This window comes from Neofelis nebulosa, chromosome 11 (genome assembly GCF_028018385.1).
Source record: "Neofelis nebulosa isolate mNeoNeb1 chromosome 11, mNeoNeb1.pri, whole genome shotgun sequence".
Classification (NCBI taxonomy): Eukaryota; Metazoa; Chordata; class Mammalia; order Carnivora; family Felidae; genus Neofelis; species Neofelis nebulosa.
The window spans coordinates 18,811,449-18,823,594 of NC_080792.1; the positions used below are offsets into that span (position 1 = coordinate 18,811,449).

The 12,146-nt window shown below is 42.8% G+C and overlaps 1 protein-coding gene across 4 annotated transcripts in view; it reads right to left on the reverse strand.

Annotated features, from left to right (window-relative positions):
* Positions 1 to 734: 734 nt before the first annotated feature.
* WDR7 (WD repeat domain 7) overlaps positions 735 to 12,146 on the reverse strand; it is a 357,356-nt gene continuing 345,944 nt past the window's right edge. For all 4 annotated transcript variants that reach the window (XM_058691984.1, XM_058691985.1, XM_058691986.1 and 1 more), the window contains 2 exons: positions 9,656 to 9,760; positions 735 to 3,493 (listed from right to left, as the gene is read on the reverse strand). In XM_058691984.1, coding sequence (XP_058547967.1) covers positions 3,290 to 3,493; positions 9,656 to 9,760 — 309 coding nt within the window. In that variant the 3' untranslated portion in view covers positions 735 to 3,289. The remainder of the gene's footprint in view (positions 3,494 to 9,655; positions 9,761 to 12,146) is intronic.

The following is a 12,146-nucleotide window of genomic DNA, read 5'->3' on the forward strand; positions in this document are numbered from 1 at the left end:
ATAAGGACACACTTAAGCCACCAGGAGACGTTAAAGCAATTCCTGGGATGGACACTGGGCATCTGAACAGGGCTGAAGATGTGGCAGTCAGTTCCCTTCATGTCTATCTATTTCTGAAGGAAAAGTATACTGCTACCTGATGACTGGTTCAATTTAAGCTGTTCTACATTCTTATGTGAAAAGGTAAAGAAGCACATTCGCCACTTGTACGTATAACCCTCTCTGAGCGACGATGACCTGTTTTGTTACTCTTGCTTTTTCTGAAAACCAATTACATCCATTACCCCAGGGATTCAAATTCAACTCCAAACCGACTCTTAAAGGAAATGAATTTAATCATCTCCGTCCATCGCCCCCCATCCATGGCAGTCAACCACGTCATCAAAATCTGACGGAATAGAATACGGTACAATTCACAGTCCGTTTAGGAGCAACTTGAGGTAAAGATAAAGGAACATGCATGCAATTCCCTTGCCCAAACCACAGAGGGTGCTGTTGAGTTGTTTCCCTCACACTTTGGAAGTGTCTTTCTTCCTTCTGGACTGTTCTACTGTCCTTTGTGACAAGTTAGCCTTTCCTGAAGCTAGCTCTCCAGGGAAGTGAATAATTACATAGAAATAGAAGGCTTAATTTGGTACCCGAGTAGGCGGGGTGGGGGGGGGGGAAGGGGGATATGGATTTCAACTGAGAATGTTTAAGAAGAGTGAACAATGTTTTTAATGAGAAAAACAATCTTCAGTACAATTCAGTTTTATTTAACACACATATGTACACAGGGGCGTTCAGCACATATAGGATCTAATAAGTGGCAATGTCTTGAGAGGCAGACATTTTAATTCACTCGCTGTACACAGTTCAATCACTGCATTTTAAACTACCAGTGAAGCCACGTATGTCTCCACACGTACAAGGATGGGTCCAAATACAGTGCCACCGAAATCAACAGAACACTAAAAAGCATACACTGGGATGACGATACAAAGTTTACCTCAGTGCTGAGAAGTCTAAGCTGCGATGAAGTCTGGGACTAGAGTTGTCAAAATAGCCAAGGGGAGATCTGTGTTAACAAGAATGCAAATATTCACTCAGCAGTTAGAGATGTCGAGCCATCCAACATCATCCACCCAAGTTTTCTAAGAGTGATGTTCTACTGGCCAATGATGTTGGCTGTCTTTGCAGGCAGAATGTGGGACAGGCTGGCCCATGCTCACTGCCCAGACTGTTTTTACCCCAGGCCCTCACGGCTCTGCTTTGTTCCATTTCTGCGGAGTGGTCCATCGTGTATTTGGTGGCCTGCCTACCATCTCACGTCTTTTCCCCAGTGCATTTTGTTTTACAAATCTCTCTATTCTTTTACTTCATCATTCCGAAACAACTTTGTAGTCTAGAATAAATTAGTCCCTATTTAAGTTTACCAAGTAAACACGTGCTGGGTATCGAGAAGACTCAGGAGCCCGCTGGAAAAACCACGTGCCCCTTTTGTTTACCTCAGGTTTCTCTATCTATATTGAACACAACAGCATATTCACCAGACAAATAGAGCCTACGCTGTATATAGTTCTTTGTTTCTTCCTTGGAAACTACATATATAATCTTTATAAATACAATGTACATGCATGTGGCATAAATTCACTTTTGAAAGAACACCCAAAGTCTAAAACCAACGAACAGGAGAGGTTTGCCACCAATGGAAATAACGTACTTCGTATCAATAGGAAAGAGACGTTCCGGTGGTCTTAATTTCTTAACATGTTCTTTAAAAATCTGTTTCAGTAACAGATAGATCTGTTCCTGGACTGTGATCCTTTTTTTTTTTTTCCCCCCTAGGTTACATAAACTCTTGACAATATACGCTTTTCCAATTAAATGCTCCCATTATCATTTTGGTTCCTCTGTAAACTTCGCATATTTTCTGTGAATAAATCATTTTCTGTGTTTGCACTTAATAAACCATTGTGCCCACCTAACCAACCAATCAACAACCAACCAAACAACCAAATCCCCAGCTATGTACAGATCAAGATTTGTTAGGAGCAATTCATACAAAATATTATTTTGTGGATTTTTTTTCCCATTACTGAGAATGAGCATAATTTGACGTAAGAAGAGAGCAACCCAGTTAAAGCTTACTTGGAAGTGTAATGAACACCCTCATTGCAATGTTTGCTCAAATTATTTGAGAGCCCTCACATTTTCTACATACTCCTGAATGCTTGTGTCTTGGGTACCATTTTTCTAGGATACTTGTGTAAAAGAAATGCTGTCTTAGTTTTCCTTTAATTGATCAGTTCAAAGGCTGAATTGTAACTATTACATGATAACTGACATAGGTCGTAGGCATGGGAACTGTGGGTCTGTAAGGTTTCTGGAGGGAAGGGGTAAGGTCTTTCTTGAAAGGACCTCTAGCAACAGACACAAGGGACTTCTTATTTAGGTATATGCTATGCTTCCAAACTCGATTCTTTATTATAAAAGTCCATTTAAGAGATTATAGTGACTGGATAATTATATTAACTAGATCATAAATAGTGATGATTTTTATTTTAAACTACTAAATATATTACTAAGCAGGATATGGGCATTTTAGAAGGCTGTCTGGGAAACTTTTTTTTTCTGTATATTTTTTTAAAATATATTTATTTTCTCAATGATCTCAAATCTGTTAGGTGTTAATCAAGAAGCAAGGGGTTAAACCCTAGGAAACTGGATTGAAGAGCTTCCTAGCAATCATGGGGCAAAAAAAAAACCCCAAAAAAACAAACAACCCAACCATGTAAACACAGAATCTTTTTGGTAAACAATAATGTATTTTAGGAAATCCAAAGGGAAATAACTTCGCTAATTAGGACTGCCACATTACGTCAAAACCCAATGTCAAACGACCAGGGTCAAGCAGCACTTCAGAGGTGGGGTTTAGCTCTAGGAAAATGCTGATCTGGGCTGGGAATGCAATCACAGTGCTTACTGATTTGGAGGCTTCTGGTGCACCAAGCCACAGGGGTGCTCCTAGGGACCGCGGGCACCCCCACCCCCCAGGGGGGAAAACGACCTAATGTCCACACAAGGGCCACTCCTGCAGGGCGGGGTGTGCATGCCTCTGGATCACAGGGGACACGGGCGGGGGGTCCGCCCCCCGAGGACCGTGTGGAGGTGACACAGCCTCGGCCGCGCCCCGGGGTGACACTGGCGTGGCAGGCACTGAGGAACGATCCGGGTGAGTAGGGACAGAGGAGTCTCGGCCTCCAGAGTGGACGGGGCTCGGATGCGGTCAGGGCAGCGGCCCCCAGCACTAGACCATGAAGCGGTGCTCCTTCCCGTCGTGGGCCATGAGGATGACGTTGCGGTTGGACGTCCAGATGAGCCGGGCCAGGCGGAGGGCGTTGTGCGAGCCGGGCGAGGCGGGCTGCACGGGCGGCACCTGGTAGGTTTTGATGCAGCGCAGCTGAGGGGCCGAGTTCAGCATGCCGATGCTTCCCAGCAGCGACGTGTTCATCTGGGGGGACACGGGGACACGAGAGCACGCGCATCACTTACAGAACCCTCTCCCTTCCCTGCCGCGCGGCGGGGTGGAGGGACTCACGCCTCGGGTCACTCTCTGCCGGCCGCTGCCTCCGGCTCGGCTGAGAGTCTGTTCTCAGCCGGGGCGGGGGGAACCCTTGTGATGCTGTTACCATGAAAGCATCCGCCCACAGGAATTTCACTCCGTGGGGAGCACCCGACAGCAGGAAAGGCCATCAGTCTTTGAGGAGGGGGCTAAATTCCCGATGGTAACTGAACAGGCCCGACAGTCTCTGGCGATGGTGGGCCCTTCCCGCGTCGCCACGGTGCTCACCGCAGCCGGGAAGGACAAGTCCACCCACACTCGACTGGGGACTCACGGCTTGTTCAAGGAAAAGCAGCAAAGTGGACACGTTCCTGGATCAAAGCTCAAAACGGAACCCCCTCCCCCCTCCACAGGTACCCACACTTCCCTCCTCACCTGCTTTCTTACGGAATTCAGTCTCTGGAAATCTCTAGTTCATTTCCAAGGGGAAACCGAGAATCAATTGCATCTTAACACTGTATCTGTGGCTCACTGTTTCGCTGCCACGCTGAAGGCAGAATTCTTTTAACACTTTATTGGCCATATGTTTTTAATCAGCTGATTTGCTTTTGGGTGGCTTTTGGGGATCGGATTTGAATGTTAAGTTCTTTTAATCCATCCACATTGGTGAAAAATAACATGGAAATTATGGCCCGTGAACAAACCACGCGTTCCGGTCAAAGTGTGAATACTAAATGGCGGGTATCTCAGGGAGCCTGAGCGACGGGGTCAGAGGAATCCGGTAGATTCTACATACTACTTGACATCTTTTTAATACACATCTTTTGTGCTATTGCAAATCACACGGAAAGCGTAGAGCACGTAAGAAAAGAGGTCTCAAAAATATTAGTCTTCTTTGCATTAATTTTCATTTCCAACTCTTGTCTCCAGTATAACCATCGTCTAAACGCAGAAGATTCTGGGGTTTTTGTGTGAAGCATGCAGATTATGGACACAAATGCTTGACACACGAAACCTTGGCAAATCCTAGGACATTTAAGATGTGTTATTGCTGATATCATGCTCTGCATTTGGATCAGTGCAAAATATAAGCCATTCTTTTTTCTGGCCCTTCTCAGCAGCACGATGGTGTCAGAGGGCGTAAATCATGGCATCTCTAGCAGGATGCATGCAGGCTCCACTGACATTTTCACAATTTAAATCATCTTGAGTAATAACCCTTTTAAGATGACTAATGTTACTGATTTTCCTGCATTAATAATAGTGCCGAACACAACACAGAGGTGAAAAAAAATCACTAGTGTACGAGGTCACATTTTAAAACCAAATGTATGGTTATCATTAACTCTTTCTGTTAAAGTTAACATTTAAAGTCAGACAGTACCTTACTGTCCTTCTCCAAAAACTTCTTTCCTTGCTTCCTTCCCTTTTCCCAAGAACTCCATACAAGACAAAAATCAATGTCTTCTTGCTTTCTGAGGGTTCCCAGATATTTTATATATGAACAGCAGTGGTGAGCGTGATTTGATGGCTCTCGCTTGTACAGAAAGTAACAGTACATGATAATTGAGTTCTTTAATAGAACAGATCCAAATGACCCAGAAAATTGGTGGTTAAAATTAACTGGTATCAACAGGCATACTGTGTTTAAAAAAAAAAAAAAATCTCATTTCTCAGTTGATAAATAGCTACAAAGGAGTTTTCATTCTTTATGGATTTTCTATGAAAATATGGATGACGCCTGAGTTCTGCTGGTGGCTCAAAATGCTAAGGGTGCCCAATAGGCGCGGACACTTCCTTATTTTTACTTCTTTCCTTCAAAATTTAGCCACATAGAAGAATTGGGTTGAGGGCCAAAGAGAGAGGGAGAGAGTACCTTACAGAAATGCTACCAATGGAAAACTTCAACAAGAAGTCCATCATTGCGCCTGGCATCTCCTTCTGAGCTGAGCCATCCCATGAATGACTGATAAACCATTTGATAAACTGATGGATAAATGCCTTCGGAAGGGTCACGCAGCCTTCCTGCGGTGGAACAGCTGAATGAAATTCCACACGGCGCAGCACTGTTACAGGTGCGTGCCCCTGGAAGGACGAGGACCTCAGGTTCACTCTAACGTGCTGTTCCTCAGACCATCCTTACCCTGTGACCTCTTCTGAAGACAGATAACCTGAAGTAGGAAGGGTGAGTATTCATCTTCCCAATAAGCTCAGCCAAAGAACGCTCACTGTGACAATGAACCGTTTTGTTATTGGATATTAGTATTTTCTTGACCAGTGACAGGCTTACAAACTATGGGACAGGCTCAAACTATTCATTTGAGCCTCAAATGATTAAAAACTACCTGGGATTAGAGTATTTTTTGGTAACACTGAATTTTTTCTTGATTACAAGGACAGTAAATACTCACTGTGGAACATTTAAATAATAAAGAGAAGTAGAAGAGAGAAAGCAAAAATCCCCCCAAATCTTACTTCCTAGAGACAATCACTAACATTCTGGTAAACTTCTTTCTAGACCTCCAAATATATGTACATGTAAGAGGCAGATTTAAGGAGTTTTATGTAAATAGGCTCGAATTAAAAGGCAGTTTCACAATCTGCCTTTTTCATTCAACAAAACGTTGATGCTAATGGCCACAGATTTATAGCATCCTTAAAAAAAATTTTTTTTTTTAATGTTTATTTATTTTTGAGAGAGACAGAGAGAGACGGAGAGAACGTGAGTGGGGGAGGGGCAGAGAATCCAAAGGGAGACACAGAATCGGTAGCAGGTTCCAGGCTCTGAGCTGTCAGCCCAGAGCCAGACGTGGGGATCGAATGACATCATGACCGGAGCCGAAGTCAGATGCTTAACTGACTGAGCCACCCAGATGCCCCTACAGCACCCTTTTTAAAGGGCTGAATAGTGTTCCATTCTATGAAGGAATACATAAAAATAAGTGAAACCACTATCCATCTAATTTATTTTTAGCATTTCTGAAAGAGGATATTCACTAGTTGGAGGATAGTGGTGAAATTTAGGTGAGAGAACCATGGCCGTATTTGATTTCATTACTCAATTCCCCTTGCTCAAATGTGAACAGATACCCTGACATGAAATATTCAACTTGGAGGAATATGTAGCTGGAGAATCAAAGGGCTTAGAAGGCTGCTTGATGACATCATTCAGTAGCTGAGTTTGTAAATGACAAAAATGCAACGTTGGTTTTTCCCTTCCCTTTAGAAAGAATGCTTCACCAAACCAGTCCCGTGAAGATTATTTTCTGAACACATAGAAACACATACAGATGTAATTCATCAAAACAGGAAGTGTTTTAATGCAATTCTCAGTGTAAGTAATGCTGCACACAAACCTTTTACTAAGTCTCACTTGAGTAATTATCCAACCGATATTTCTCATTAACACTCGTTTCTCAGCAAAGATTTTAATAGCTCATAGCTTTTGTAAGGTCCTGTATTAATAAGACTTCATTAAGTTTTCAAAATATATTACAGTACATTTACTGGAATAATATAAAAGTATCATCATACATCACTAGAACTAAACAATATGTATCTAAATAAATCAGCAAAGCCTATTTTGGGAAAGCAGTGGGAGATCCACCATTGCTTTCTGGACTCCCTTTAATTCAAATCAACCCCCCTATACGTATACTCTGGAAGAGGTTTTATTGTGTTTTCTTGATAAAAGCGGACATGTTTCTGTGCTTTCCGCTTAAATTTCAAGACCAAACTGGGTATTAATTTAAGACATGGGTTGCATTTTCCATCCTGACATTGGGTTTAGAGGCAAAAAGACCTGGGTGTTGCCTGAGCAGTCCCCGTGCTCTGTGCGTGGGACACCCACGTGTGCGGACAGCACGATGAGCGTGTGCACCAAGGAAGTGCGCTGTGGCCCCCCTGTGCGCACTGCCACACGCACAGGCACGGGTTCAAGTGTCCTCGGCAAAGCCCAGAGGCAGCAGCAGGAGCCCGAAGAGGGGAAGTGGAGGATGAGAAGAGGTTCTCGCAAAGTACCATCTCCGTAATGAATGATCTTCAGCTCTGAGGTAAGAAAGGATGCTAACCATAAATCCCTCAGCGCACTAGGCAGGAATGTGGATACAAGTAGAAAAAACAAAAAAAAATCAAGGAACGGATGAACATATCCAAACAGAACCTTGAGTCACTAGATAAGGGAAAAAACATTTGTCACGCAGAAATTCAGGAAAATATCGGCAACAGCTGCAAATCTGGCGAAGGTAGGAGGTGTTCCTTTATATAACAAATTTCACGTTCTGAGGAAGTCACGTTGAACAAAACCAAAAAGACTTGTGTTTGTTTATTCCAAAGAAGAAAACGTGGACAAACACAAGGTCCTTGAAAGCAGGGACTTGGGACTGGCTGACTCCGTACCCCTGAAGCACTGGCCAGCACCTGGTGCTTTGGTGCCCAGGAGATGTTTTGCATGAATGTGGAGCTTTACGTGAACACTCGTCTGGGATTCCAAGGGCACAGGGAAGAGCAGAAACTGTGTGCCAAGGTACAGGTGGCGTGCAGAGACCACCGTGTGGAAAACACGCTTGGTGGGGAAACCCTTTAAGGAAGCACTGGTGCGAGGGTCACTCTACGGACGCCTAACGGGCTCGCCGTGGGGCTGCTGGCAGCGCTAACCACGGGTCCCACGGTAGCCACTGGGGGATACGGGCACCGGGGAGGCCGCCGAGGAAGAGAGTTTAATAGGAGCCAATTAAGATGCGGGAGCTATATTCTGGGAGAAAAGGTAATGAGAAAACAAACTGGAAAACGAAATTAAATGAAGAGTAGGGAAAAGTCTGTGACAGATTTGGAAGTTGTCAAGGTTTAATAGTATGTTGTGAATTAAGCAATTTATTGTATCTGTTTTACATTTTATTAGCTATTGATTTTTTAAAAACCATCATCAAGTTGTGCTGAAGTCTTATTTAAACTTTAATTTTTTTTTTTTTTTTTTTAGCTTTCAAGGCAATAAACTGAATCTCATAAAACATACACGCATCTTAGGAGAGTAAAGGTAATAACAAAATTTTAAATTGGCTTTTCGTCGGGGAGGGAGTTGGTAATGTTTAAATTTTTTTTACCAATTATCAGGAGTAAGGTAATTAAAAAGATGGAATGGAGATTAATTTTTGAGGATAAAACAAGTTCTACTGTAAAAATTAGGTGCTCAAAGTTAATATGCATTTTAGTCACAATTAAACATAGGCATCCTCATGAACTGCCACTCAATGATCTCGGGGTTTTGGTTTTTTTGTTTAAATTTTTTTTTTAATGCTTATTTCATTTTTGAGAGGCAGAGAGGAGAGAGAGAGAGAAAGAACCAGCAGGAGAGGAGCAGAGAGACAGGGGGACAGAGGATCCAAAGCGGGCACTATGCTGACAGCAGACAGCCCAACACGGGGCTCGAACACACTAACACGGAATCATGACCTGAGCCAAAGTTGGACACTTAACTGAACCAGCCAGGTGCCCCGATACTCGGGGTTTTGAAAATGTTTTGATAGTTCAGGAATGAAGAGCATTATGTGGGAAATTCAGAACGCAAACAGAGATGAGATAATATAAACGGGATATGAAGCTACTACTCGCTGCCTTCTCCCTGGCCTCTGCCCTGCTGGGGTTGCCCGCATCCTTGGGCAGCACCTCCCTGGCCCCGTGCCTTTCCGGCCAGGCCCCCAGGCACGCCATGCCCTGGCTTACCACTGAAAGGCTGCTCCTGCTTTCTCTCCCTAAATACCCACTCTGCCCTCCTCTTACCATCCAGCCCTTACTCAGCATGACCCTGTCTCAGTTCGGATGTCACCTCCTCTGTGAATCTGTCCCACAACCTTATTCTCAGGCTCCCCTCTGTATTGTAACTGCTTGCTTATTTACAGACTGCAACCCCCGTGAGAGCAGACCCCACCCCCACCTCCAGATTGCTAACTGTATTCTCAGCGCACCCTGCATGCTGCCATGTAGCACATAAGCAGTCAGCAATAATAGGTGATATTTGTTGAAAGAAGCGGGGAGGGCGGGCAGAACAGGAAGCCTTACGTAGCAAAAGCAAACATACAGTATACCCTAGGACCCTGTAGCATCTACACGTACCTGCCAGAAAGAAATGTGGCTGTCCGTATTTGAGTAGGTGGCAAGATATCGTCCATCAGGAGCAAAGGCCACTGCAGTGATTGGTCCCTTGTGTCCATGGATCGTCTAAAATAAAAGTCAGGGTCATTAACGGTCTGCATTCCACAGAACTGTTACACATACACATGCAAATGCATTCAATGTTGAACAAGTTATGCCATGGAGATTAGATACTGTTATGATCCTTATTTATAAAATTAGGTGAGAAAAATAGGAAAAGCAACCAAAGTTCTCCCACTGATATATCCAAGGGCTTTCTTTAATCTTGTTCTGAAGAAGCTACCTGTCTCTGCATTGGGAGGACAGCGTGAGTCCAATGGAAAAGCATATATTAACAGGCGGACCAATATGTTAATTTACTTATGTCCATTAGAGGGAAGAATTTTACTTAATTAGGAACCTCACTCATCTGAAATGAAAAACAATCAAAGCTGCATCGTAATATCCCTCTTCTGGAAGGAGTTAAAAACTATAATTTCAACCCTTAATAATTATACATTTTTCATGTTTTACGCTTCATTTCCCACCAATAACACTGGGCTTAAATGCACTTGGCTACAATTAGTAAACATACATACACGTACCTGTTGGGAGGTTTGAACACATACAGAAATCAAATACTATTACAAACAAGTTAACAGGGATCATTTTGAGCCTTTGCCAAATAGCTATCATTGATTTGACCATGAACTGAAAAAAAAAAGGGAGTTGTGTTTTAGACTACATCTATGATGAAAGGTCTTTACTAATAAAAAAATTATACTCAACTTTAATGATACTGTCATTAAAAACACTGGCATACTAAGCAAATTAGCATAATATTGTATTAATGTCCTTTCACTCAACTATGGAAGATCATACCTCGACCACATTAACCAATATTCAGTCTGCTTACAAGCTGTGGGTTGGTCTCCTCCCTCTGTCTGGAAAGGAATGGGGAAATATGTTCTCTTCAATGGAGACACTACTAGGAAGGTTTATCTCCATCTATTTTTTTTAATGTTTTTATTTTATTTATTTTGAGGGGGGGGGAGGGGCAGAAAGGGAGAGAGAGGATCCCAAGCAGGTTCCACACTCATTTTGGAGCCCGGTGTGGGACTTGATCTCATGACCCTGAGTTCATGACCTGAGCCAAAATCAAGAGTTGGACACTTAACCAACGGAGCCACCCGGGCACTGCCTCTTTTTTAATGAACAATTGTGAACCTTGAGTCTCAGTGGGAACATCAGGCGCATTATGTAGCTCAGCCCCATATGTGTGGTAAATTTTAGTAAGAATCTTCTTATAGTTCATAGCTGAGTGACTAAAAGGAGGGAAGGAGGGAGGAGTGGGGATACAAGCCCATTTCTCAGTGCTCTTTGGATTTTGTTCTTTTCTGTCACTAGACTTTCAGGGCACTGTGGGATCCAAAATAATGCCCGGTTTTCAACGCTCAGAGAAAACATGTTATACTGCAAAGCCCTGGGCTTCAGGCTGGCAGAGAACACTGCTCTCAGTCAGGCTGTCTGGCTTGCCTTTGGGTTCTACTACTTACACACTGAAGGACCTAGGGTAAATGATGTGTTACTTAACCTTGGAGTACCACGTCTAGAAAGCAGGAATGATGATGATGATGTTGATAATACCTGCCTCAAAGAGCTCTGTGAAGATTCAACGAGTTACTATATATGTAGCATTCTGTGCAATGATGGCATATAATAAGGATCCAATAAGTAATATTAATGTTTGTGTTACTCCTCCTTACTTAAAGATGACAGACATTTGAAAGGTGCTAAGGGAGTAGATCTTAAATGTTCTCATCAACAAAAAAGAAATGGTAATTACGTGACAAGACGGAAGTGTTGGCCAATGCTATGGTGGTAATCACTTTCCAACATATAAGTGTATCAAACCATCACATGGGCACCTGTAACATCTACAATGTCATATGTCAATTATATGTCAATAAGCTGGGAAAAAATGATAAGACAAATGTAAATAATCACAAAACTGGATTACTTGAGTATACAATTTAACGGGGAGGGGGGGGGAGGTCCTTACCATATATCCCAGAATCAGTATCAGCTAGCATGCTAAGGTAGTCTAGAAACAGATTTCATCTCATTAAACATTTTATTAAACAGATATGGTAACTATCCATGGTGCTAGGCTCCTAATGTGGTGCTAATTGAGCAACAAGGTGAGCTTGCTGAATAATTATCCTGCCACCTACCCTAAAATGAAAATTATTGCGGAAGAGGGTAAAAAGTTAACCAATTAAAAGGGAAAAAATGACCGTTCTCACTGACTAGGTCAATTTACTGAGATCACTGGAAAGCATCTTTAATTGGTTTTTAAAATCAAGATTCAGTTCTGCTAAAAACCTGAAATTCTGTGGGGCCAATTTAAACCTATGTCATGGTTAAGATAGTAAAAGGCCTTGCTTTAAGACAGAGGTTGCAAACTGAAGAC